We start from the raw sequence: 25,022 nt of genomic DNA, 5'->3' as shown, positions 1-25,022 counted from the left end.
TATAGTTGTTGGGTTGTATCTATTCTCTTGATTTTCTTGAGTAGGTCAGGTGGCTGCTAGTTGACTGTTTAAAAAACAGACTGTTCCCAGTAAAAAAAAAGTCCTGTTAATCTGTAAACAATGTGCTGAGTCTGATTACATCCGTCTGATATTTCTCAGATTTGTTTTCAAGCCCTTGTGTTAAGTGCTTCTTGGGATAGCCAAGGATGGCTAATTAGCTGTTTCTTCTGTGTAATAGGCATTTCCATTTACTCCCAGAGGAGAGCCTGTTATAGATAGGCTACATTTGAAGTCAGTAGACCACGTTAACAGTGGGCCATATGAAATATTTACAACTAGAATATTGCATGATAACTTTAGAGGTACAGTGTTCCTACTGCGTCCATATACATTCATAGTTATTGACATCTATACAGGATCTGTTATCCCAATTGTTCAGAAATGTGTCTATTTGGACTAAGAATGTTACTCTCCAATTCCCTAGTAGCCTCTCTTCCATAAGAGAATGTATCATTATTATTATTATTATTATTATTATTAATATTATAATTATTGCCATCATCATTATTATAATTATTATTATGTTTTCCAAGGGTTGTGAACAACGGTTGTTGCCTTCACAGATTAAAAAAAATATAGCTAGAGTTTGAGAGCTGAGATTGATATAAAAAGCACACAAATATACAGTATTACCAGAAACACAGACATGAAACATGTTTTTAGTAATCTTTTATGGTTTTCAAATATTTGATTAAAAAAAAAGAAATTTCTCAGCCATTTCAATACAATGAAAATCATTTTATTTTTAGGGATGGAGAGACAAGCCTGTGCAAATGGTCCTGGCATGGCGTCTTCTAGTGCCTAATTTAAAAGGTGTCCATAAATAAAGTACAATATTAGTGGGGTGCATTGTGTCCAGTTTTTTACAGAGCAATTTTCTCTCTGCCTATTTGGCTCCAACTCTTTATAATATTCCTGTCTTTTGACTTCCCATGGGTGTGAGGAATGGCACTGAAATGGCCTTGGCCAAAATCTATGGCTGGGTGAAGCAGGGAAGCATTCATTCAAGAGAGAGCATTTACCATTGCAAAACCCTCTTACGTGTGGAATTCTGCTTTTCAAGGGACTCTGGGAAAAGATTAACTTCACATGTCACTTACCTAAAATAACCACTAATCAATGATTAAAATCACCCTTTATGAATGTCTGGTCATTAAACGATTAAGTCGCATGTTCACTGTCATAGGAACCAAGACACACCACACTGATGAGGCCCATACAGGCTGATACTTTTATGCTGTAGATTCTGAACTAAAAATCTTACACAAGGTAATAGGCGATAGATTAACTCTTCTGCCTCAATACCAGAATCCACAAGGAAACGTGATACAATTATAAACACATTTGAAATTCACTATCAATGTATTGAAGAAGGATATTACCTCACTTCTGACCAGTATGCAAGCATTGCTTCATTACATGAATGAGTAATTTTTTTTCTCTTAAAGTAGGCATCATCAAAGCTCTGTTTGGTTACAAAAGGCATCTTGAATCCAGGCCTGTTTTCACTCTCCCTCTAAATACTGATTATGGAGTGTAATCTGCAACAAGCAATTGTGGCATAGGTTTTGCACTATCTCAGTGTGCTGCACTCTCTAGACACTGATAGGTCTGAATCTTACCTAGTGAAAGAAATAAAGATAGCTTGGTATCATGTGGATTAGTATGCTTGGATTTGTTGATGTAGGTAATGGTTCAATTGATATTCCTTTTTACCTCTGCCCATGTTCAGTGAGGGGAAGAACCTTATATGAACAGACTCTCAAATATTTCTAGACAGTGAGGCTGAATTTGAAAAAATTGATTTTAGGAGGGCTTGCTCACCACAGGCATCTTCAATATCAACTAATGAAGGGATTTTAGCTCAAGGCATGATCGTGTACTAGGGAAATGTTCCCCGTTACATGTTGTTAGAGATAGATAGCCAGTTTTTACCCTGGACCAATGAAAATTTGTGTGGGCGGCAAAACATTGAACCATGCCATATATAGTGACAACCGATGAGCAGTGGAACAATTGTGGTTGACTTTAACTTGTACAGTGATTTGCATTTTGGTTCTAACTATTTACCTAATGTAACTTCTACCTTATTTGTCCCTTTTATTTATCTTATTTTCTTTCAGTTCCTCACTGGAGAGAAAATGCATTTGTTCTGTGATGTAATCTCCTACATGCTTAAAAAAACACCCCATGCTGTTTCTAGCATTTGCATTTGCTGACTAAAGCTTTACTCACTGTATCATGTCAAACCAACTCACACCCCAAGTTTGAATATACACCTTCTGTCATACTACATCTCATGGCAAATTGCGTCCAGAAAATCATTGCCAATCTGACAACCATTTTTTGTCTTCTGATGCCAGATTGACCTCAAGTACTGGAGTGCAGTTTAAGGATGATTGATTGAGAAGCTAGCAATACTTGGACTTCTCCAATAGCTGATAAATGTACTTAATCAGACCAAGACACCACACTTGTTTGGCAGAATTTATAGTAGCAATGTCATTCAAGTACAGTCCCATTTTTATCTTATTTCTAAAAGGTACCTTTCTGGAAACGGGGTATTCATTCGGTGGGTGGGTGACTTAATAAACACAATCTGTTTAGGCCAGTACACTTCTCTTAGAGAATCTCTGGGACAAGCAGCAGGTGGGCACCAAAGAAATGTGTGTACGTTCAATAACTACCATCAATTTTAAAGTAAATAAGACAATATAATACCATTCTAAAAACAATTTAGAGAAGCATTGAATAAGAAAAATGACACCTAAGCAATCAAACCCAGGTAAGAGTAACCCTAGCTATATGTTTTATTATAAAGAGTTAGGGCAAAACAAAACACCATTGTTGACTCTAAATTCATCTTTATAGCCACTACAGCCCACATTGCATTTAATTTCCATGTCATTGATGCATTTTCTGTGCCATCCACCATGGTATTCCAGGAAAGTTAAATAGATCAACTGGGTAAAACCTGGGTAAAACCAATTTTAATAGCACAATTTTGGGGCTACTACACACACACTGTGGCACATAATAGCAGTGTCACAGTGCACAGAGGCAGAATGTGAGTAAAAATAGCATTGAGAAAAAAGTGAAAATTGTGAGGTGAACACATAGAAAAGGCAGATTTTCTACAGATCCCAAATGTTGATATCTTTCAACCCCACACTGAAAGGCACTTTGAAATGTTCTCTACATTTCATTTTGGGCTTTATTCTTGAAAATCATTTACAGTAAATAATCACTCAGGAAACACACATGATGAAAGAAGAAATCCACTTAGAAATGTTTTCTCTAACTTGTGCAAGATTTATATAGAATCATTTTAACTACATTATTCAATTATGTTAAAATGATTGAGATATGAAAAACAAAAGTACTTTTTAAATTATCTGTTAACTTTTGCAGCAATATTTTTAACTCATGTGCTCCAATAGAAAAGAACACTTATCTTACCAGCCCTTCACTTTGTTTGACATTTGAGAGTTGAATCACTTCAAGGTGAGCTGATTGGGAAACCAGTGGATCTGATGAGAGAGAGATGATGTTGTCACAGACTCCTGAGAGGGTTTTACACTGAAAGCAGAAACAGAAACATAATAGTGTTCATTGCCTAGTAGGAAATGTTTAATCCAAGATAAAGTGTTCCTTTTTCGTATAAAAGGGAAAATCAAAGTAAGGATATTACACTGTTGAGGGCCATTCCAGTCTCCTTTGATGAATACGTATATATAAATATATATATATTAGAAATTGGTTTCTGTTTGGCAGAGGTATGCACCCTGTCCAATCAGGAACCATAATCCTAATCAAAGTAAGACAGATAATACTAATAGTTAACATGTGATCACCCTCTGGTAGCTTGGCACAGAGCAGTCAGGCTTAACTTAAGAGGAAATGTATAAAGTATTTGTGCACCACTTCAAGCAGCAGAACAGTGAAAACATCACACAGAGAGACTCCCCACCTGGTTTTAGAGATTAAAATGCAATATGATGCTTAAAAACAAAGCAGCAACCAGCGATATCTGGTTGCGCCACATCAGGGTAAATCTAAAAGTTCAGGCCAATCGTGACGGAGCACAGGTTGAATACAATCCCAGGTAAGTACTGCTGAAGTTTTAACTTGTCAGAATTGAACCAAGAGTCCCGTTCACGGAAAAGAAGTTTGCCGGGAGCAAGGAGAGCATCGCTGGTGGTGGTACGTGGGCGCACTGAGTCAGGCGGGCATCGTTGGTGGGCAGACTGGAGCCTCACTGTTGCATGGCGATGCTTGCTGTGCAAAGAGACAAACTTGTGGCCGATCGTGCTGATTCTTTGTGCAAGCGGCACGGTTCCGGTGCTAGCTGGCCTGTTTGCTGTCATGGAGAGGCCAAAAGCTTGATTTAAGGGGCCACAAAACTACTTTAAAGGTCCATGGACTGGAAGGGTGCTACTTGGGGGTCAGGAGCTGGTTGAAGATGGGTCCTGGAGCTGTAGCAGGCGATTTGGAAGTCTTTTCTGTCCCCGAGATTTCAGAAAACAGGAGGAAAGCCCTTGGAGTCACTTTGATTCTGGGATGGAGATATGCAGGTTCAGTCCTTCACACTCCCAGACAGGCAGCAGGCATCAGGTCAGCTCAGCAAAGCAGGAGTCCAGAAGAATAGCAGCTCTGCAGAATGGCGGTCCTTGTAGCAGCACAGCAGTCCTCCGTCCTGGAAGAGTATACATAGGTCCAGAAGTGTACTGAGTTGCTGGTATCAGAGGTCCAGTACTTATATCCGGTTGTGCCTTTGAAGTGGACAAGGCTTCAAAGAAGGGTCTTTGAAGGGTACAGAGGCACTCCCTTCCTTTCCTAGCTCCAGACTCACTGCAGGGGATATGGAGCCTTCTGTGTTTGGCAGGCCATTGCCCTGTCAGGTATGTCAGCCCCTCCCACCCATCCTCTCCAGGATGGCCCATCAGGATGTTGATGGCTTATGAGTCTCAACTAAGTGCTCTTTGTCTACAGGGAATGCACAAGCTGCTGTAACCACAACCCAGACGTGTATTGGAGACAGGTAGTAAGCACCAAATGGCAAAAGTAAGAAAACACCCACTTTCTAAAAGTGGAATTTTTAGAACTGCAATTTAAACTTTGTCTTCACCATAAGTTGTGATTTTAAATTAAAAGTTCAGGGACACCAAACTTGACAAATGTATCTCTTCCAGATTGGGAATTACACTCATAAGATGTAATAAGTTAAATGCAATGATATTGTATGAGAGAGATAGGCCTTTCAGCAGTGAAAAACTAATTTGGGAATTTTTCACTACCAGGTAATGTAAAACTTGAAGGTACATGTCCTGCCTTTTAAATAGTTTGCACCCTGCCTTGTGGGGCACACAGGGCCTAGTTCAGGGGTGCCAGATATGTATAAAAAGGGATGGTTTAGGCCTGATAATAGGTTTGTCTCTCCACATTGAAGTCGCAGTTTAAAACTGCACTTACTGGCTCTGCAAGGGCAGACCTGAGACATGATTAACAAGCTACCTATGTGGGTGGCACAATTAGTGCTGCAAGTCCACTAGGAGCATTTAATTTACAGGCCCTGGGAACATGTAGTGCACTTTACTAGGAACATATGAGTAAATTAAATATGCTAATTGTGGATAAGCCAATTGGAGCATGTTTTATGAAAAGAGCACATGCACCTTAGCACTGGTCAGCAGTGGTAAAGTGCCCAGAGTCCTAAGGCCAGCAAAAACAAAGTAAAAAAAGAGGAGGTCAGAAGGCAAAAGAGTTAGAGGAGACCATGCAAAGGATGCTGGCTCTAACAAATGCCAAAACCTAATCTGTTATGTTTAGGTATTCCCAAGGTATACAATTCAGTTTTATACCCTGTGATGTCCAACTCCGTTGTAGAATGGATCTCAGCTAGTTCTGGCCATGCTGCAACAAACAAATATCATTTTGCATAATATTGAATGTAGATGACATAATATTATTCAAAGAATAAATTTGAGTCCACAACAGGCAAAGCTTTTTTCTAAGTTTTCCCTATCAATCTTTCTTAATAATTTTAGCAGCCTCTTGCTGGGAAATTTTCCGAATCTCTTTACGTATGGTGTTTCTGACATGGGATTCTAGGATTCTAGGACTTAACAAAAAACATTGTGAATCCATGCAATCAGATAGAAGAGATAGACATTCTTTCACTGCAGCTAATATGGAATGTTGTAACCATTGTTGGCACAGTTTCCCCGCACTACAATTGGTTACTTCCCTGAATGTTGTGAATTTAAGTAAGGGTCTGGACTGGTAGCTTTAAAACCCACATTGGAGTTTAAAAAATCATGCATGACAACCAGAAGGAATGCTTGGCATGGTCACGTCCTTACTTTCAGCTAGGCTCATGCATGTTGTTTGTTGCACTGTTTTGTTCAGGAAAATCATGTGCTGTGGTACTAGGAATGCTCTAAATAAAGCATTTCTACCCTGTACTTGTCAATTACATTACCCAAATTGATTTCAAATGAATATTATTTTTTCAGTATTCATAACCCTGTATGGTCAATTCAGATATGAACGAACCAGAATAAAGCAAGTTAGTCTGTGTAAGCATGTTCTTTTTTGTGGTGAGGGGGTAAGTTTATCATACTAGAAATTTGTGACTAAGGGCCAGATGTAGGTAGCCTTTTGCGCCTCGCAAACGGCGAAAAACGCCATTTGCGAGGCGCAAAAGGCCTCACACGATGCAGAAACACATTTTGCAAAATGTGTTTCCGACTAGCAAATAGGAAGGGGTGTGCCCTTCCTATTTGCGACCGCATCGCGATGTAGAGTTGATTTGTGACCGCAAATCAACTCGCAGTTACCATCCACTTGAAGTGGATGGTAACTCATTCGCAAATGGGAAGGGGTCCCATGGGACCCCTTCCCCTTTGTGAATGCAAACAAAAATATTTTTTCCGAGCAGGCAGTGGTCCTATGGATCACTGCCTACTCTGAAAAAAAACAAAACAAAAAGGTTTCGGTATTTTTTCTATTTGCAGCTCGTTTTCCTTTAAGGAAAACGGGCTGCAAAAAGAAAAATAAACTGCTTTATTCAAAAGCAGTCACGGACATGGTGGTCTGCTGTCTCCAGCAGGCCACCATCCCCGTGAGTGCCTAGACTCGCTATGGGGTCGCAAACTGCGACCCACCTCATAAATATTCATGAGGTGGGTCTTTGCGACTCCACAGCGAGTCGCAGAAGGTGTCTGAGACACCTTTCTGCATACCAGTTTGCGAGTTGTAATTTGCGAGTCGGAAGGACTCGTAATTTGCAAGTCGCAAATTCTTTTGTACTTCCATCTGGCCCCTAAGTGATTGAGTCCTGAAAAATATAAAAACGTTTGCATGCATGTTTCTGAACTATCTACTGGTGTGTCAGGCAATGTTCCCATTGTACGTAATTAAAAACTGCATGGGGAAAACTAGCCCTGTGTAAATAGCGGTAAGCATAATAATGGTAACAAAACATTTTACCATAATATGCAGAATTAAGATATGGATACTCAGATTCATATACAGAATAACTTTCCATTTTGGACAGCATACTTCTCACAGTTGTCAGGTCCCATTCATAAGAGATTGCATCTGGGACAATGATCTTGTCTATAAAGATTTTGAAGATTGATGGTATTTGTAGAGGTTCAGTAGGACCAAAAATATCAAATAGGATCTTATCTGAAACAATTTCATTAGAGACAGGAAATTCATCATTGGTCACAAGGGGCAGATATCATGGCACTGTTTTGGAGGAAGAATGAGGGTTTCAGCACCTCGGCTACCAATTCAGGAACTGTCATTCTGGGAGATAATGTTCATTAAAAATATTTGGGATAAACCCACTCCAAATAAAGAGAAAAGCCAGTGCAGTAGTAATCCAGATGTAATACCAAGGTGGAATCAGGTAAGTCTTTTTCAGCCAAACAAGAAAGGCACATACTTCATGCACAAAAGTGTGTGACAAATTTGAAGAAAAATAATCATTGTTTATAAAGTAACTAGAGGCTGTTTGAGCAAAAGCAGGGCCCTCACATGGTGAAGATTAACTGTTAAACACTTCCAAAGGTAGTTGGTAATACACAATTTAATTTAAAACAGCATATGGAGCTCACCCCGTAGAAGCAGTAGTAACAGGAACCAATGGACATTAAGCATTAAGCATCTGTAGTCCCAAGCTGGGGGAACAGCACTACTTGTGTTACTTCATTCTTGTAGAAGAATATTGTGCAGAGTAGTGTGAGGAGGCAAGTAACTACTGAGGAGCCTTTGTGGCCTAATGTGTAGCACTGGCTGCAGAGTGTAGCTTCATATGATCTATTCAGACAAAGAGATTACTTTTCCAACCAGCAGCAGGTGGCAAAATCACAGCTCTTCTGCCTTGAATGCCTTGGACTGGTACTGGTGCTGGGTATGATGGTCTGAATTTTTTCCGATGGCAATCTTCTTGCAGACTAGATTCCCAAACTTTGGAATCCAGCTGGGAGTTGCTGGTTGCTCCTTCAACCATTCATTGGCAGAACACTTGGTAATTTAATTTGAATGCTTGTCATGGAAGTCTTGTAATTCCTGTAAGACAGCAAACCGTTCATTTATGTCAAAAGGCATGTGCGCCCCCACTATGCCAGGGTTCTCGAGATCTGGAACTTATAACTTGATGCCTTCAGGACCTTGTCTGGTCTCCCTGAGATCTTCTTTGCAGATTACCTAAAGCTGTCTGCACTCCATACAAGTGATGGATCTAATACAATGTGAAGCTAATACTCCAGCTGTTAAGGCTTGCTTGAATCCGTACGGTGCCTGGGATGAGTTGGTCTGAGAAGACCAGCTCGTCCTGCACCCGTCCCACAGGGGGAGCGCTAGCGGTCCCCCCAGGGCAGGGATAGAAGGGGAATCACTTCCCCTTGCACTCCCCATCCCCCAGTGACGTCTGATGATTCAGCGTGCGATCGTGGGCTGACCTCATCAGAGGCCGCTCCCATCACGCTGACGCTCAGCTTCCAGAGCGATAGGAAGAGAAATGCTAAGCATTTCTCTTCTGATCGGGGGTGGGGATGGCACAGAGACATGAAAGGAAAGGAAAGGCCTTTCCTTTCATGTCTCTTTGAGCATTCCTGAAGCCTCTGCTGTTTCAGAAAATAGTTAAATGTAACATATGTTTAGAATGTTCTTTGTTAAAACTTGTAAGATGGATGGAAGCTCTTCCTGTTCATATGCCGAAATGCCCACTGGAGAACCAGGGATTTATGTTTATATTTATTTATGTATAAGTGGAGCGGCCCCTTTGGCAAGGCCACCTCCCTAAGGGGGGCATTTTTGTTTAAGGCCCCCAGAAGGGGAAGAACAGCCTATTTTAATTAGGCCGATCTGACCCCGGGGAGGGGGGGCAGAACCCCCTAGACACCAGGTATACATTTTTTTGTGTTTATTCCATGTGGGGAGTGACCCCTTAGGCAAGGGTCGCACCCCTGGGGGCAAATTGCTTTTTGGCCATTTCTGGCCCCCTTGGGGGCAGATCGGCCTATTTTTCTTAAGCCAATCTGCCCCCAAGGGGGGCAGAAACCACTAGACACCAGGATTATTTTTTACATCAGTTTCACGCAAGGGGAGTGACCCCTTAGGCAAGGGTCACTCCCCTGGGGGCAAATTTGTTTTAGACCATTTCTTCCCCCTGTGGGCGCACATCAGCGTATTTTAATTAGGCCAATCTGTCCCCAAGGGGGGGCAGAAACCACTTGCCAATAGGATTTTTTTAATGTCAGTTTCACACAAGGGGAGCAATCCCTTAGGCAAGGGTTGCTCCCCTGGGGTCAAATTTATTTTAGGTTATTTCTGCCCTCTGGGGGGCAGATCGGCCTATTTTAATTAGGCCAATCTGTCCCCAAGGGGGGCAGAGACCACTAGCCGACAGGAATTATAAAAAAAATGTTTTACAGATTGGGAGCGACCCTTTAGACAAGGGTCGCTCCTCTGGGGGGCAATTTTATCTTAGGCCATTTCTGCCCACATTGGGGGCATATTGTCCTATTTTTCTTAGGCCAATTTACCCCCAAGGGAGGCAGAAACCACTAGACACCAGGATTTTTTTGCGCCAATCTCACGCAAGAGGAGTGACCTCTTAGCAAGGGTCGCTCTCCTGAGGGGCAAATTTATTTTAGGCCATTCCTGGCCCCCTTTGGGGGCAGAAGCCTCTAGGCACCAGGGATATTCATTTTTTTATTTTTTATAGATGGGAAACGACCCCAAATAAATGGGGACAAAGTTGTTATGCCCACCGGTGGGCAGATGGGGCAATTACCCTCGATCCACTCCCGGTGGGGCAAAAAGCCTACTAGATGGCAGGGAATTTAAAAACAAAAAATAGTGGGGTGGTGGCTACCAACCAGTATGGGTATGGTTATGCCCCCACCCCAAATGAAGGGGGTAACAGTCTTTCAGCTCTCCCCCACACACTAAAAGATCTTATCCCAACAGCAAGCAAGAGGACATTAGATTATTTTAGGTTTTGGTTTTATGTTGGGGCCATGGAAGCTAGGCTAACTCTCAAAATCATCTCACTTGGAATGGTGAGGACTGCACTTTTTGGACTTTGGGATGCTGCCATGTAGAAAAATCTACAAGACCTAGACACATCTGAAAACTAAACATCTGGGTGTGTCCAGAGTGGTGTGCTTCAATTGCACCCTGCATCATTTTCTTACCTACAATGCCCCGCAAACCTCCAACTTTGCTTGAAATCACACATTTTTCCCACATTTTTGTGATGAACCTTCCGGAGTCTGCCAGAATCCACAAAATTCCAACCACCCAGCATTTTCACATCTCTACCGATAAGAATTCTGTCCCACTTGTCAATTTCAACATGTTTTTGGCTCTTTCCTGTTACAGGCACTTGTCCCGCCTACACAAGTGTGGTATCATTTTTATTGGGAGACTGAGGGGAATGTTGGGTGGCAGGAAATTTGTGCTGGTGTGGTGAGCCCACACAGAAATATGGGAAAATATGATTTTTTTAGCCAAATTTGAGGTTTGCTGAGGATTCTGGGTAAGAAAACAATGGGAGATCCACGCAAGACGCATCTCCCTGAACTCCCTTGGGTGTCTAGTTTTCAGAAATGCCTGGGCTTGGTAGGTTCTCCTGGATGGCTGCTGAGCCCAGGACTAAAAACGCAGGTGCCCCCGCAAAAACAGGTAGTTTTGTCTTTTATAATTTTGATGTGTCCACTTTGTGTTCTGCGGCATTTCCTGTTGCGGGCACTAGGCCTACCCACAAAAGGGAGGTCCCTTAATTAATGGGAGACCTGGGGAAATGCTGGGTGGAAGGAAGTATGTGGCTTCCCTCAGATTCCAGAACTTTACAGCACCTAAATGTGAGGAAAACTTGTTTTTTTCCAAATTTTGAGATTTGCTAAGGATTCTGGGTAACAGAACCTGGTGAGAGTGCCACAGGTGACCCCATCCTGGTTTCCCCTATGTGTCTAGTTTTCAGAAATGTCCAGGTTTTCTTGGGTGCCGGATGAGCTAGAGGCCAAAATCCACAGCTATGTACCTTGCAAAATAAAAAGTCAGTTTTCTTTTGTGTTTTAGGGCATTTCCTGTCGCGGGCACTAGGCCTACCCACACAAGTGAGATGCCATTTTTATTGGGAGACTTGGGGGAATGCTGGGTGGAAGGAAATTTGTGGCTCCTCTCAGATTCCAGAGCTTTCTATCACCGAAATGTGAGGAAAAAGTATTTGTTTTTGCCAACTTTTGAGGTTTGCAAAGGATTCTGGTTAACAGAACCTGGGGAGAGTGCCAAACGTTACCCCATCCTGGCTTCCTCTAGGTGTCTAGTTTTCAAAAATGCACAAGTTTAGAAGGATTTCCTAGGTGCCGGCTGAGCTATAGACCAAACTCCAGAGCTAGGAACTATCCAAAAAAACACATCAGTTGTCAAAGTAAAAATTTGATGTGTCCATGTTGCGTTTTTGGGGCGTTTCCTGATGCGGGCACTAGGCCTACCAACAAAATTGAGGTACCATTTTTATCAGGAGAGTTGGGGGAAGAAAATGTGTGGCCCCTCTCAGATTACAGAATTTCTATCACCGAAATGTGAAGAAAAAGGTTTTTTTTGCCAAATTCTGAGGATTGCAAAGATTCTGACTGACAGAACCTGGTGAGAGCCCCACAAGCCACCCTATTATGATTTTTCCTAGGTGTCTAGTTTTAAAAAATGTATAGGTGTGCTAGGTCTTTCTAGATACCGGCTGTGCTAGAGGCCAAAATCCACAGCTAGGCACTTTCCCAAAAACACGTCAGATTTCAATGTAAAAATGTGATGTGTCCATGTTGCATTTCCTGTCACGGGCAGTAGGCCTACCTACACACGTGAGGTACCATTTTTATCGGGAGACTTAGGGTAACACAGAATAGAAGAACAAGTGTTGTTGCCCCTTGTCTTTCTCTACATTTTTATTCTTTCCAAATGTTAGACAGTGTGTTAAAAAGATGTCTATTTGAGAAGTCCCCTGTAATTCACATGCTAGTATGGGGACCCCAGAATTCAGTGATAACCACTGTTTCTAAACACCTTATCTTGTGCCCATTTTGGAAATACGAAGGTTTTCTTGATGTGTATTTTTCACCCGTTGTATTTCACCAAATTAATTGTTGCATACCCGGTATACAATAAAAACCCATTGCAAGGTGCAGCTCATTCATTGGCTCTGGGTTCCTAGGGTTCTTTATGAACCTACAAGCCCTATATATCACTGCAACCAGAAGAGTCCAGCAGATGTAACTTTTTATTGATTTAAAAAATCTGCCATAGCTGGAAAAAGTTATAGAAGAAAACGTGGACAGAAATGGCTCTTTTTTTCACCTAAATTTCATTATGTTTTTTACTGTAGCTGTTACTTTCTGTAGGAAAACATTGAAAGATCCTTGCTGAATTCAAAAATGTGTCTACTTTTTAGAAATGTTTAGCAGTCCCAGATCCAGCCTTGGTTTCATACCCATTTCTGGCACTAACTGGAAGGAGTCTGAAAGCACAAAAAATAGTAAAAATGGGGTATGTCCCAGTAAAATGCCAAAATTGTGTTGAATGTGGATTTATGATTCAAGATTGCCTGTTTTTGAAAGCTGGGGAAATGGTAATTTTAGCACCACAAACCATTTGTTGATGCCATTCCTTTTTTCCAGTTTTTGAAAAAAAATGAAATTGTTGCTGTATTTTGGCTAATTTCTTGGTCTCCTCCAGGGGAACCCACAAACTCTGGGTACCTCTAGAATCCCTAGGATGTTGGAAAAAAAGGACGCAAATTTGGCATGGGTAGCTCATGTGGGAAAAAGGTTATGAGGGCCTAAGCGCAAACTGCCCCAAAAGCCAACAAAAGGCCTGGCACCTAAGGGTGAAAAGGCCTGGCAGTGAAGGGGTTAAGTCACAATTCTTCCTCTCCACTATTGAATTTCCCACAGGATGATAGAGAGAAGAATAATGCACAACAACACCAAGGGTTTCCTTGACATCCCGGTAAGCCTTAGAGACAAACTATGGTCACTGGTCTGAGTGAAATGCCGCTTCTGCATATGTCCCCACAAAGACTTGCAAATCTTTAATATAGGTGAAGTGTCAGTGGATTGATGTGCCCACATTCTTAGGTATATAGAATAGGAATCTCAGCCTAGTAGAAGGAACTTAACAGTCCATTAAAATGTAAGGGCACACAGTGGTCTAAATATACACACTGGAGAGGTTTATTAGAAAATAAGAGGGGTGTCTGTCATGGAACTTTTAATTTGCTGTCAAATGACAAAGCGAAGGACGTATTGTTTCATCTGTTTATATAGACCATGTCACCAATAGCATTTCTAAATTAAAGACATTATTGCACCACACTGCATGAGCAGACTCCAGACCCTCATGTGCAGCTATTATTAACTCTAACCTGAGGTCCTGGTTAGGTATCATTCAATCACTCATCCGGGTAATGCAGCCAAAGGGATGTTTTGGGCTATCAATAGACAAGCATACTTTGCTGGATATTTTTTTAGGTAAAGTATCCGTATTCTCTAGTGCCAGAATCAGTGCTTTAATTTAGTCAGCTGGCTGTGCAGTTCCCTGAGAACTGTGTGAATGATTTTATAGGCTGGAATTCACTATTTGTCATGTCACAAGCAGTGGAGAAATGATGTTTGGTGACTAGCAAAGGTTGCGCTGAACCGTCAGTATAGATTCCACAATCATACTGTTCAAGAGGATATTCGTCACTTGGCACAGGGTATTCTTGTTCATGTTGAAGAAATTCTTGAGTCTACAAAATTGACTCACACACATAGTTTACATCAGTAGCTTTCAAGGAAGTCACCCATTCTATCAATGCTTGGATGTAATGCTCATGTGCTCTGGACACCCACCTTGCTGACAGCTTCTAGGGCTGGAACAGGAGTTATGACAAAAACGTGCTTCCCCTAGGCCAATGGTCTTTCCTTTTTATTGCAACTATCTGAACTGCAGTCAATATTTTTTCATTAGATACAAAGTACATTTCAGCATTTCAATAGAGATGCAAATTAGGTGCAAAAGGCACTGTGTCACCATCATTGAAAGTGACATATGTGTTGCCAGTGGAACCTTCAATGACATGTATCACTAGGTGGCTGGTGTTAACTCGAGTGTGTAAGTGTCTAGATGCTAACATGCCAGTCTGTAATTATCTGAGTATCTGTGTGTTCAGATGTCCAATGTGTAGTGGAAAAGTCTGGATGAATGAAATCGTGCAATGCTTTAATCTGCTGTGCATAGTCTGGTACGCATGTTCTCCTAAATTTAGGAAGCCTAATAGTGACTAATTTGTTATGGTGTTTTGTTGTTGCAAAAAACACACTTGTCTAAGAAGTGTGGGGCAAGGCCTTTGCCTTCATTGGACCATTTGTATCCTAGAAACAGAACACTAAGAAATGCAATTTTTGATTTTTTGTAATTCACTTTATAGCTGTGTTCGGCTATGCAAGCTCTACCTGCGCCCAGTGTTGGTTCAAGTCATTGTCCGTTAGATAGAGTTCATCAACCTAGGACAATGCTTCTGAGTCAATTTCATGTAAAATTGACATTACTCGGGTAGCAAACAATCCAGACTGTTCCTATACTCTTGAGGGAGTTGACAAAATCGTCAATGTTACCTCAGGTTGCTGAAGGTGGTTATATCCCTGCTTTCAGGCACTACATCTGACAGATAAAACACTGGAAATGTCCAAGGTTGTTTTATATTTTTTGCAGGCTATGTTATTCATTAGAACCATACTGTGCGGGTTTTGTGTTGCAAAACTGCATGTGTGACTGTTTATGTATATAGTCTATAGGGGTTTGTTGTTGCATTTGTGGACTAGTGGATCTGTATATTATATGATTGGGGGAACACATATCCCAATCACATGATTATGGTATAATGCAGAGGCTTGTGCAAGAGCCCAATCTTCGGCATACACCTGTTTACCTGCTTCAGGAATAAGAACTGAGAAGGACGGTAGTATAATATCTTCTTCTTGTGAGACTTTCTTAACAAACTCAGGTGGCCAGTCTTCAGCCAAGAGAATGTCATAGCTGTATGTTAATTTCTCCCAGAAAATCACTTTAATAGTGCATGTCATGTTGTCCTCAATTTGAATGTCCAATTTATATAGTCTGCTGGGAGGACTCACCTGCTGATTTGGTGTTTCAACTTGTACAAATGTACTAGTTGCTCTTGAAACCAGAAAGGCTTGAAGGTTCCAGTGAACTATTATGACCACTGCTGCACTGTCTAGCAGTGTCAATGCTCATGTCTTGTTCAGAGGGAGTGTTCTCAGTATGTGTGGAATGTTTAACACAAATACCTGCCACTGTCTTCTTTTTTAAATGTTTTATTTTTTTATGGAAGTTTGTCTTCCTTTTTTATGATGATGTTAGATGAGTGCTGTGAGTCCATTTTCTGTTTCACATACTCTTATGACTGCTCTTGGTTCATCCTCCTCTGTCACAGCGTTTATCTGGTGAATCTTGAAAGGAATAATAAGGACGAGTATCAGTATACCAATACCTATCAGGCTGTTTTAATGTTTAGTAGTTATACAATTTATAACATTTCCCAGTAGACTCCGGTTGCGGAGATCCACCCCATGTTCACGTTCCATCTTTATTTTTTGCTTGTTTGTCCCAGCACTTTTTAGAAGATTCTGGTGCCTGTTTAGAACATTTTTGGTCTGATTTGATTTTAAGCTGTAGCTTATTAGGCATAGCTCCCAAATTATCTTGACATATGGCTGTATGGATTTCCCCGATAATGTTTAGCAACTTGTATTATTGATCATGAACAGGAACGTGAGCAAGTTGTTGGCATAGTGCCAGCACTGCTTTCTCCCCTTTAATATTACTTAAGATATTTGAGGATACAGTAGCAAAATTGCCGATAAATTTGATCCACAAGTCCAGGGCAGGGGCAGCCCTGTATTCATTTAGAATTTGTCTTAGCACCTCCGGCAAAACAGCTATTAATGGTGTACCATGTGTCATGGTATATACAGCTGAGAAGACGGTGCCCTAAGTGACACGCTCTTCAGTGGGGGGAACCACATTAAGAGAAAGGCCCATAGTAAGAATAATTTGTTTATCTTGGGGCCCCATATGGGAAATACTGCTTCAAGTAGATTTTTGTTTCGAGCAATCCAAAATGGAATCTCTTTCCGTGTTGTGGGAACCTTACCCATTACTGCATTAACAGTGACAGGAATAATTGCAGGCACAACTAACTGTGGCTGAACAGTTTGAACAGCCCCTGCTGGAACAGTTGCAATTGTTGGAAGGGTGCCTTGGAACCAATTGTGATGTTCCTGATATGTTAATGGTAAAGTGGTCTAAGTGTTGATATAGTCTGTTTTGATTCAGTGCTGCTAACTAAGTGTATATCAGAAATATGTGTGTGTTTGGGTCTACAATGAGAAAATCGACCCATGAGTAAAAAAAAGTCATATCTATAAGCTTTTTGAGCTTCTTCCTTCAAGGTAACTTCACCTCCCATGTTAGGGAGACCCTGTTGGTGTCAAATATCTTGTGACAGCATGCTTACAACTGGAGTGATAACTGGATTCACCTATATTAAGAATATCCTTTTAAAGGTTCAAGCTTCAACAACCTACAGACTACAATAGGGGTTTCCAATTAAGCTGAGGAGGATTAATCTCTGACACCACGGTCATCTCTGTATAAGGTGAAAATGGAACACTTGGGTGCTTAACAACTACTCAGGTGACTTATTAAATAAGTACCTGACCAAAAACATTGGTAGCACCTTGCTATACAGTTCCCACAAACAAAGTAGGACTGTGTATTTGGTCATCATAATTGTCAGGGTATAGAGGGTCAGCCCACATATACCATCGGAAATGTTGACACTACTCCTATCTAGCTCACAGTGCCCCATCTGAACCCCTAAACACACCACAGTAACGGATGGGTTTCGGAGGTTTGAACATGACTACTCAGATTCAAAGGAAATCATGAAAACAGATCTACATTTTTGTTGTCATATATAGTACCCAGGATTAGACACAAGAATGCAAACGTCGTTCAGAACAAAAAACGTCTTAAATTTTACATAACAAAATGAGCAGCGATTTTTAGGCAAACGAGACAAAGCATGGTAACCAACATTATAAATATGGTGAAAAATATAAACAGTTCAACCATGGTTTTGTTATTGTATTGGTATACTCCTATCTATTGCCACCTACATTGCTGAAAGCATAGAAGGAGTACCCTGTGCCAGATCTATTCAGAAAGCCTGAACCCCATACCTGTGTAAGATGTGCCGAGATGCTAAGAATCCAGTCCTGTGTGGGTCAGACTTTTGGTCCTGTAAAGGGCAGAAGTCAGATTCAGGATCACCATCAGCATCAGCAAAGCTGCATCCTGGGCACTGTCTAAGTGCCAAGTTCCAGGACAGGCTGAGGTGGGAGTGCTCCTCTGTCACATATAGCACAGCATCAGTTTTTAATAATACAAGCACCCTCCATGTCACACTGTTGCAGAGGTGCAAGTTAGTCACTGTGATATGTCTACAAATGCAGAGCTGTCTCTATGGACTGGCATCATGTTCTGTGTGCTCAGCCTTGGACATAGTTTACAGACTAGATAACTTACTAGGAACAAGCAACATGTACCATGATTTCTTAGTAAATTATCATGTAATTAAAAAGCCATGTAAAACATTACAGACAGAAAAGAAATGCTGAGTTAAAACATGCATTTAAATATGGAGTCTCTAAGCAGGCCCTAATGTGACCTCACTAAACATCCACTATAATCTCTTCATGGTAAGATACATGCAAATCAGTTAGTTGGGAGACTAGGAAAAAGGGGGGTCTTAAAAGTAGCATTTCCCATTTTAACTCCCATAAGATTATTTAGATTCTTTGCTTCTTAACAGAGAAAGAAATTCTAAATTAAATTACACCAAATTTAGCAGGAAGTAGAACTTTACTACTGGAACTGCCTTTATGTTTTGGTGCAAATCCATTCAGAAGTTTTCAAGATATTAGCTGTTTAGAAAGTATCCAAGTTTGGGCATGAAGAAATAGTTTTGAGACCTATCTAGACCATGAATTCATGGAGTTCAGCTAACCCAGTTTCACTGAACTAAATGGACCTAGAATTAGAAAATATTCACACCTGATTTGATTTGAGAGCCTATTCTTAAATCTTTCTTTTCATGTTGGTGAAACATAACCAAGGTCTGTGAACCCAGAACAATCTAATTGGTTGCTTCTTGCTGTTGTGACTACAAAATACAAGAAGTGGGACTTAGTCTTTGCATCCTGCAAAAACAGAAAGGGCAGATGAGAAGGCAGCGAAAGTACATCCTAGCCCACAGGCCCATGTGGTAGGGGGAAAGAAAATTTAAACTAGTTTTTGACTTTGGTTTGGGATTGCAGATCTCTAGCCTCGGTTAGCAAACTCCATCATAGCCCTAGAAATCCAAGAAACCTGGCTAAGGACCATGAACCTGTAAAAGTGTCATGATTGAGGGCCCCAAACACTATGGCAGGTGTCACTACCAATGTGCCGCTATGCACGGTCAAAAGCATGCACTGCACTGGTTAGCAGCCTGCAGCGGGTTTGTCACAGGGGCTGTAGAAAGAGCATGTACAGTAGGAGCTGTCTAATTCCTAATTCACATCAAGATTCTCTTAAGAAACTCTGTAGCCTCTTCTGCATATAATAGAAGACACTGAACTAAAAGTATTGTACAGCATGTCGCAATAACAGTAAGAAGGAAATGAAAAAAATAAATTTGGTTGGCCCCAAAACAAGGTTTAAAGAAATGCACCAGGTGTAAGTTTTGTAAGACAAGAGTATATCGGCCAACATACATGACACCATTTTCTAAATTCCCCAAGTACATAGCAAAATAACTGAACTATAGGAGTGACTATAAGGTTTATGTCTCATTAATTTTATTGGGACGACACAAGGAATAATTATCATTATTCAAAGTTTTGCCTCCAACTATCCAGTGGTGAAGCACAGGGTTGTTTCCTGTGGTGTAGTGGGCCCCCACTTCAAAGTGGACCAAAATCTGCGGTGCTGGTCATTTTCTGTAACCCCATTGGTGAAACATTTTCATGAACTGCATGAAGGAATCTTTGATTCCTAACTTAATATTTCTTATTGATAATGTCCCAAGAAATTTCTAGATGTCGACAGGGAAAATATTTTAAGATGTCTGAAATGCAGATGTACCTTAGAACTTGAAACCTGAAACTAAATTGGCCTCAGGATGGAGAAATTGTTTGTACACTTCTAAACTAAAAAGCTGCATCAAATTTATGTCACAATGCATGTCCACTAAAATTGCCATGAATTTCAGTTTTTTTGTTTGTAGTTGTTAATTGTTTTTACAGGAATGGGAGCACCATATTATCATACACATAATTATGTCTTCATTATGTACCACATTCAAGAACAATGAATGAGAAATAATATGATTAAATCAGATTAATGAGAAATATCAATTTTTTGCAGTTTAATAATTTTAAAATATGATTGGCTGAATTACCTACTGGGGCATAGTGTAAAGTAGTTTATATAATTACTGTATTGTAATTTAGATTTAAATGAATGAAGTAAATCGTACTGGAAGAGCACAGTTTTAGCATTTTGACTACTATGGCTCACTGATTGGATCATAGGATATGATGTAATGTTTTATTTCATCACCAAAAAAAGGTCACAGGAAAGATTGTAGGGCTCATTTACAAGACCCTGTGCGCAGCCAGAACGTCACTTTAATGATTGTCAAGCAGCGCACACTGCACGACCATATCTACTTTGCGTAGCTTTTCATGGCCTTGTAGATATAGACTGAGGCAACGCAGCTGAAGTCGCTGCATTGCCCCCCTTTGGAAAAGATAGGCCTGCTAAAGGCGTTACATTATGTTCCACATAGCAAGCATGGTATTTGACACATTCCCAGATTTACAAGATTTCATGAACCTGAAAATGAGTCAAAAGCCTACGCCTCCCCAGGTGAGGCATCAGGGAGGCACAACAAGGAGAAAGACCTTTATTTCTCCTTGTTGTTCCTTGTTCCATCTGTGATGCATTCTGGAAAATGCCTCTCTTGGTTTTTTTTTGTGCAGGAAAGTGTCACTTCCTGCACAAAGACTGTCATCCCTGCAATGCAGACAAAGCTGTACCATTGTGCAAGGGTGCCTGCATTGGCGCATGGCAGCACATTGTGCACCAGGACACGGGCAGGAATGCTCCGTATCCTGTAGATACAGCATATTCCTGCCCTTCGCTTTTAATGCAGGGCAGCACTGCAAGAATCCTTGCAGCACTGCCCGCGCCAAAACCTCATAAATGAGGCCCTGCATTGTTACTACTTCCATGTTACACGACATGGTTCATCTAAGGTGTAAGGCTTGTATATGAATTGAAAACAAGATGGGGCTTTTCTCTTGATTAGTGCTTTATATAAGCAGAAATGGGTTGACTTGGCAGCATGGGGTTACAAAAAACAACACATTTGTAATAACCAGTACAGAGCCAGCACTTTGTTTACAGTAACAAACAGAACTGTGTACTTTGAACTGAATGAGACCTTTCAGAAAGCTGAGCACTGTCTTAGTTAGGCTGCATTCTGCACCGTGAAAATGTAATTGTATAAAATGCAATTGCAATAAAGTCCATATTCCACAGTGAACCATGAAATATGAGAAGTCTTTCATGGTTGCCTGTGAAATAGGTGTTTTTTTATCAAAATAACAGGGTGAACCCAATCTACAGGCCTTTGCCTCTGTTACAGCCGCTTGGATTGGGCAGCACATTTATTGGATTTATGCAATAACGCTATCTAAATTATGCAGCAAAAATACAAATTGTATGACATTCTCTCAAAATATTAGTGTCATCAATTTGATCTAAAAGCTTATTTTTTTTCTAAATTCTGCACATGAAGATAATTATATGGCAAATGTGGTGAATCCATAATAATGCAGCAAATGCTGCAGGCACAGAATCCATAAAATCTACTGGCCCTCACCACTGTCCATTATAGTATCATCAATTTGTTCATTAAAAGTAAACATAATCTAAACATTCTATTTTTAATCAGTGCCTATTGTTAGTTATACTTCCAGAATGGCAGGTTGAGGAAGTTGGTTAACTCAATGTATCCCGAACAAGACCCAGACCTCAAAAAAAGAAAGTACAGCAGAACTTGTCCAGACCACACTTGGATAGTGCTGCTTCACCATTAGTATTATGATACTCACATGAGAAGCTATAAGGGGTCAATAGTATTCATTTGGCTGTCAAAGGACTTAGGCTATGTGGCCAGATCACACAAAACATGTGTTAACTGAACATCTAAGAACTACTCCTGTTAACTAGCCATTGCCTTTAATTTCACCACTAGTACGAGTATTCTGATGTAACCGAGGAGAACAAAAGATTTGTTTTCACCTTGCAATTCATCATTGATGCTAAAAATGTATCTACAATTTACATTAATAGTGATCACTATTGACAATCAAACTTGTAATGGTATGAGGATACTCAATCAATGTTTTTTGTTGTCTTCTCCCAACCGTGTACCCTCACCATGAGCCAGTACTAAGGGAGTAGGCCTCACCGGGTTCTAAGGGCAATTCAAAATAACTGAGAGGCCTAGAGGAACAGTTACTTCCCCCAAAAGATTTTAAAAAACACACTGTTTGTTTTCTCATGGGATTTGGATCCAAATTTGGAAACTTAAAACAAGACATTTACAGTCAGTTATCCATGGCAACAACTATGCACAGTGAGAAATGTGTTTAGGCTCTCTATCAACAGCTCTAAGTGTATGGCCAAAGGGCATTCACAGATGATTTATTGGTGCAGAAAATGTGATTAATACCGGTGCATGCAACTGAAATCTGTGTGTAGGCAAAAGTAAATGCAAAAAAGTGGTATGAGGTACATCATAAAAATCCCCTAAAATTAATTACATTTTTTATCTAAAGGTAAGTTGTAGTCTTTTCTGCCGGGACTGCATTTAGAGATGGTAAAAACACAGAGATTTCTTTAAATAACTACAGTTAAAGTGTAGTTATAGAGGCTGAAGAAAGCCAACAAACACTTGAAATTGGCTTAGCCAACCATAACTCTTGCACACACTATGAAAATGATAACTTGCACCGTTGAGGTTCCCCCACATCAATTACAGTTTAGGATCTTACAGGTCTTCAACCCATTGGACAGAGGACGACCAAGATCAATGTGTTGGAAGTCATAAATTGAATCAGGGTCACTGTTTTTTTTTTCAAAAACAGACCCTTACTTTGAGGGTTGGTTGCTGAAATACATAAATTCCCCCCAAAATGTTGACAGTCTTTCATAACTTTATGTCAGTCAGCAATATATGTTCAACAAAACATCTCTTCTGTTCACCGCTGCATATGTTGGCCTCGAAGCATTTTAAAAGGGGCATTAGGAAAATAAAAGCATCAAATATGAAAATATTAAATATATACCGACTTTATGATATTATAAAACATGAAGGCCAAAGGCTGGCTTCAGTCTTCACCTGCCCATTATGCAGGTCTTAAAATGTTCACAAAGGGTAGGGGAGATACTGACTTCTGCTTACTTCAAGGGAGCTGTGAGAGATTGAGCTGTTGGTTGAGTGGGGCATTAACCCTACTTGAGGAGCAGCACAATCACTGTGAACCGCCACAGTCACTATATTAACCTCTGCTCAACCTACTAGTAGCTTGGCACAAAAGCAGTCAGTTTTACTTTAATGGCAAAATGTAAAGTATTTATGCAACACATACACAGTAGTGTAGTGTGTACACCACACAAAATCCCACAGTAATTTAGAAAAAAAGTCAGAGCCGTAGCTTGCTCAGTAAGATTGGGGGGTGAGAGCTTCAGATTTTTCATCACACTGGCATGTAATGTAAAAATATATTATACAGAGACAGGGCGCATAAGAGGGGATTAACGAGCACTTGAAAGGGAGAGGAATGTAGATTGGTAGGGATACTAAGTGAGGAAAAACGCAGTATTTTGCAAATCTACCAGCATTTGTGAAGACTGTCAAAAAGTCTGCAGCACCTCAAACAACCCCCCTGAAACTATGCCCCTAAAAATAGAAAATAGAGTACATTTTAATAAATAATTTGACACTAAAATAACAAAAACCCAACCAGTAGGAACTGGAGTTATCAACTTTTAAAGTTTAAGGTATAATCAAGTGCGTAAAAGATCAAAGTGCCAATCAAGGACATATAGTTGGCGAAACTGGGTAAAAGGCAAAAAATATGGCCAACTGTGATGGAGCGCTAGTCATATACAAAAGGTGCTTACCTTCAAACTTAGAAGAAATTTGGAGAAAAAGTCTCTGAGAAGTTCAGCGGGGCAAGGCTGCAGGTAGCGTCCAAGGAGGAGACATCATCCTCGGAGAGCCACTGGACGAAGTTACAGTGACAAATCCCATGTTCAGATGTTTTTTTTTGGAAGTCGAAAATCTCCACCCGGATGAATCTGGAGGCTGATACCGAAGAGAGTTTCCATAAGGCCCCTTTGGTGAAGGACCGCTGAACTGGATTCACTGCTATGGAGAAACCTGCTGCAAAGTCAGGCCATGCACCTTGGGGGGATAGACAAGCAGGATGGTCCCAGTCTCCTCTCTTTCTCAAGGCAGTTTTCAGCCACAATTGTTTTAAGTCCTAAGTTTTGGATTTTGGCTATCTGAGCACCTTTATCACAACCACCTAATGTCCAAGATTAGAGAGGCATCACTTGAGGGGTTAGGACTCACTCAGGCTGGGTCCAGGTGTGGTTTTATGATGGTTTAAGCCTTTTCTGTCCACAAGGCTGTGATCAAGAGGCCAGACAAGTAGTCCTTGGAGTCACTTTAGTAGTCCTGAGCTCAAGAAGTGGAACCAGGCACAAGCAGAAAGGCAGGCCTCTGAGGGTTCCAGGCAGGCTCCAGGCAGCAAAGAAGTCCTCCCAGGTGCAGCAAAGCAGTCTGCTGACGTACACAGCAGGCCACATCAGAAGGCAGTCCTCTGAGAGTCCCTCCACAAAGACAGCAAGTGAACTTGTAAAGTGGGTCTGAAGGTCCTATTTTTATTCCTAGGGTCTTCTTTGATATAGGAGAAGTTTCTAGAGAATTCTCTTTGAAGGGTATGAGATTTCCTGTCTCCCCTACTCTGGCTCCAAGCAGATTGCATACACAATGCAGTAGTGACAAGTCCTTTGTGTAAAGGAAAGGCATAGTTGTAAATGGGGCTCTGCCCAGCTCTGCCCCCTCATCCTGCCAGTAATTACTCATCCAGGCACACCTAATCCCTCTATTGTGTGGCCTTCTGGAAGGAAAATACAAGTCCAGCTGCCAACTACATCCAGTCATGTGACTCAGAAACAGGCTGCAGGCAGAAAATAGC

At 40.9% G+C, this 25,022-nt stretch overlaps 1 protein-coding gene across 2 annotated transcripts in view; it reads right to left on the bottom strand.

Moving 5' to 3' along the window:
- The window catches only part of CNKSR2 (connector enhancer of kinase suppressor of Ras 2), a 1,907,760-nt gene that overhangs the window by 861,533 nt on the left and 1,021,205 nt on the right, over positions 1 to 25,022 (bottom strand). For both annotated transcript variants that reach the window (XM_069204730.1, XM_069204731.1), the window contains exon 6: positions 3,520 to 3,639. In XM_069204730.1, the coding sequence (XP_069060831.1) occupies positions 3,520 to 3,639 (120 nt within the window). The remainder of the gene's footprint in view (positions 1 to 3,519; positions 3,640 to 25,022) is intronic.

Source organism: Pleurodeles waltl, chromosome 8 (assembly GCF_031143425.1).
Source record: "Pleurodeles waltl isolate 20211129_DDA chromosome 8, aPleWal1.hap1.20221129, whole genome shotgun sequence".
NCBI lineage: Eukaryota > Metazoa > Chordata > Amphibia > Caudata > Salamandridae > Pleurodeles > Pleurodeles waltl.
This window is presented reverse-complemented; position numbering and strand designations above follow the sequence as displayed.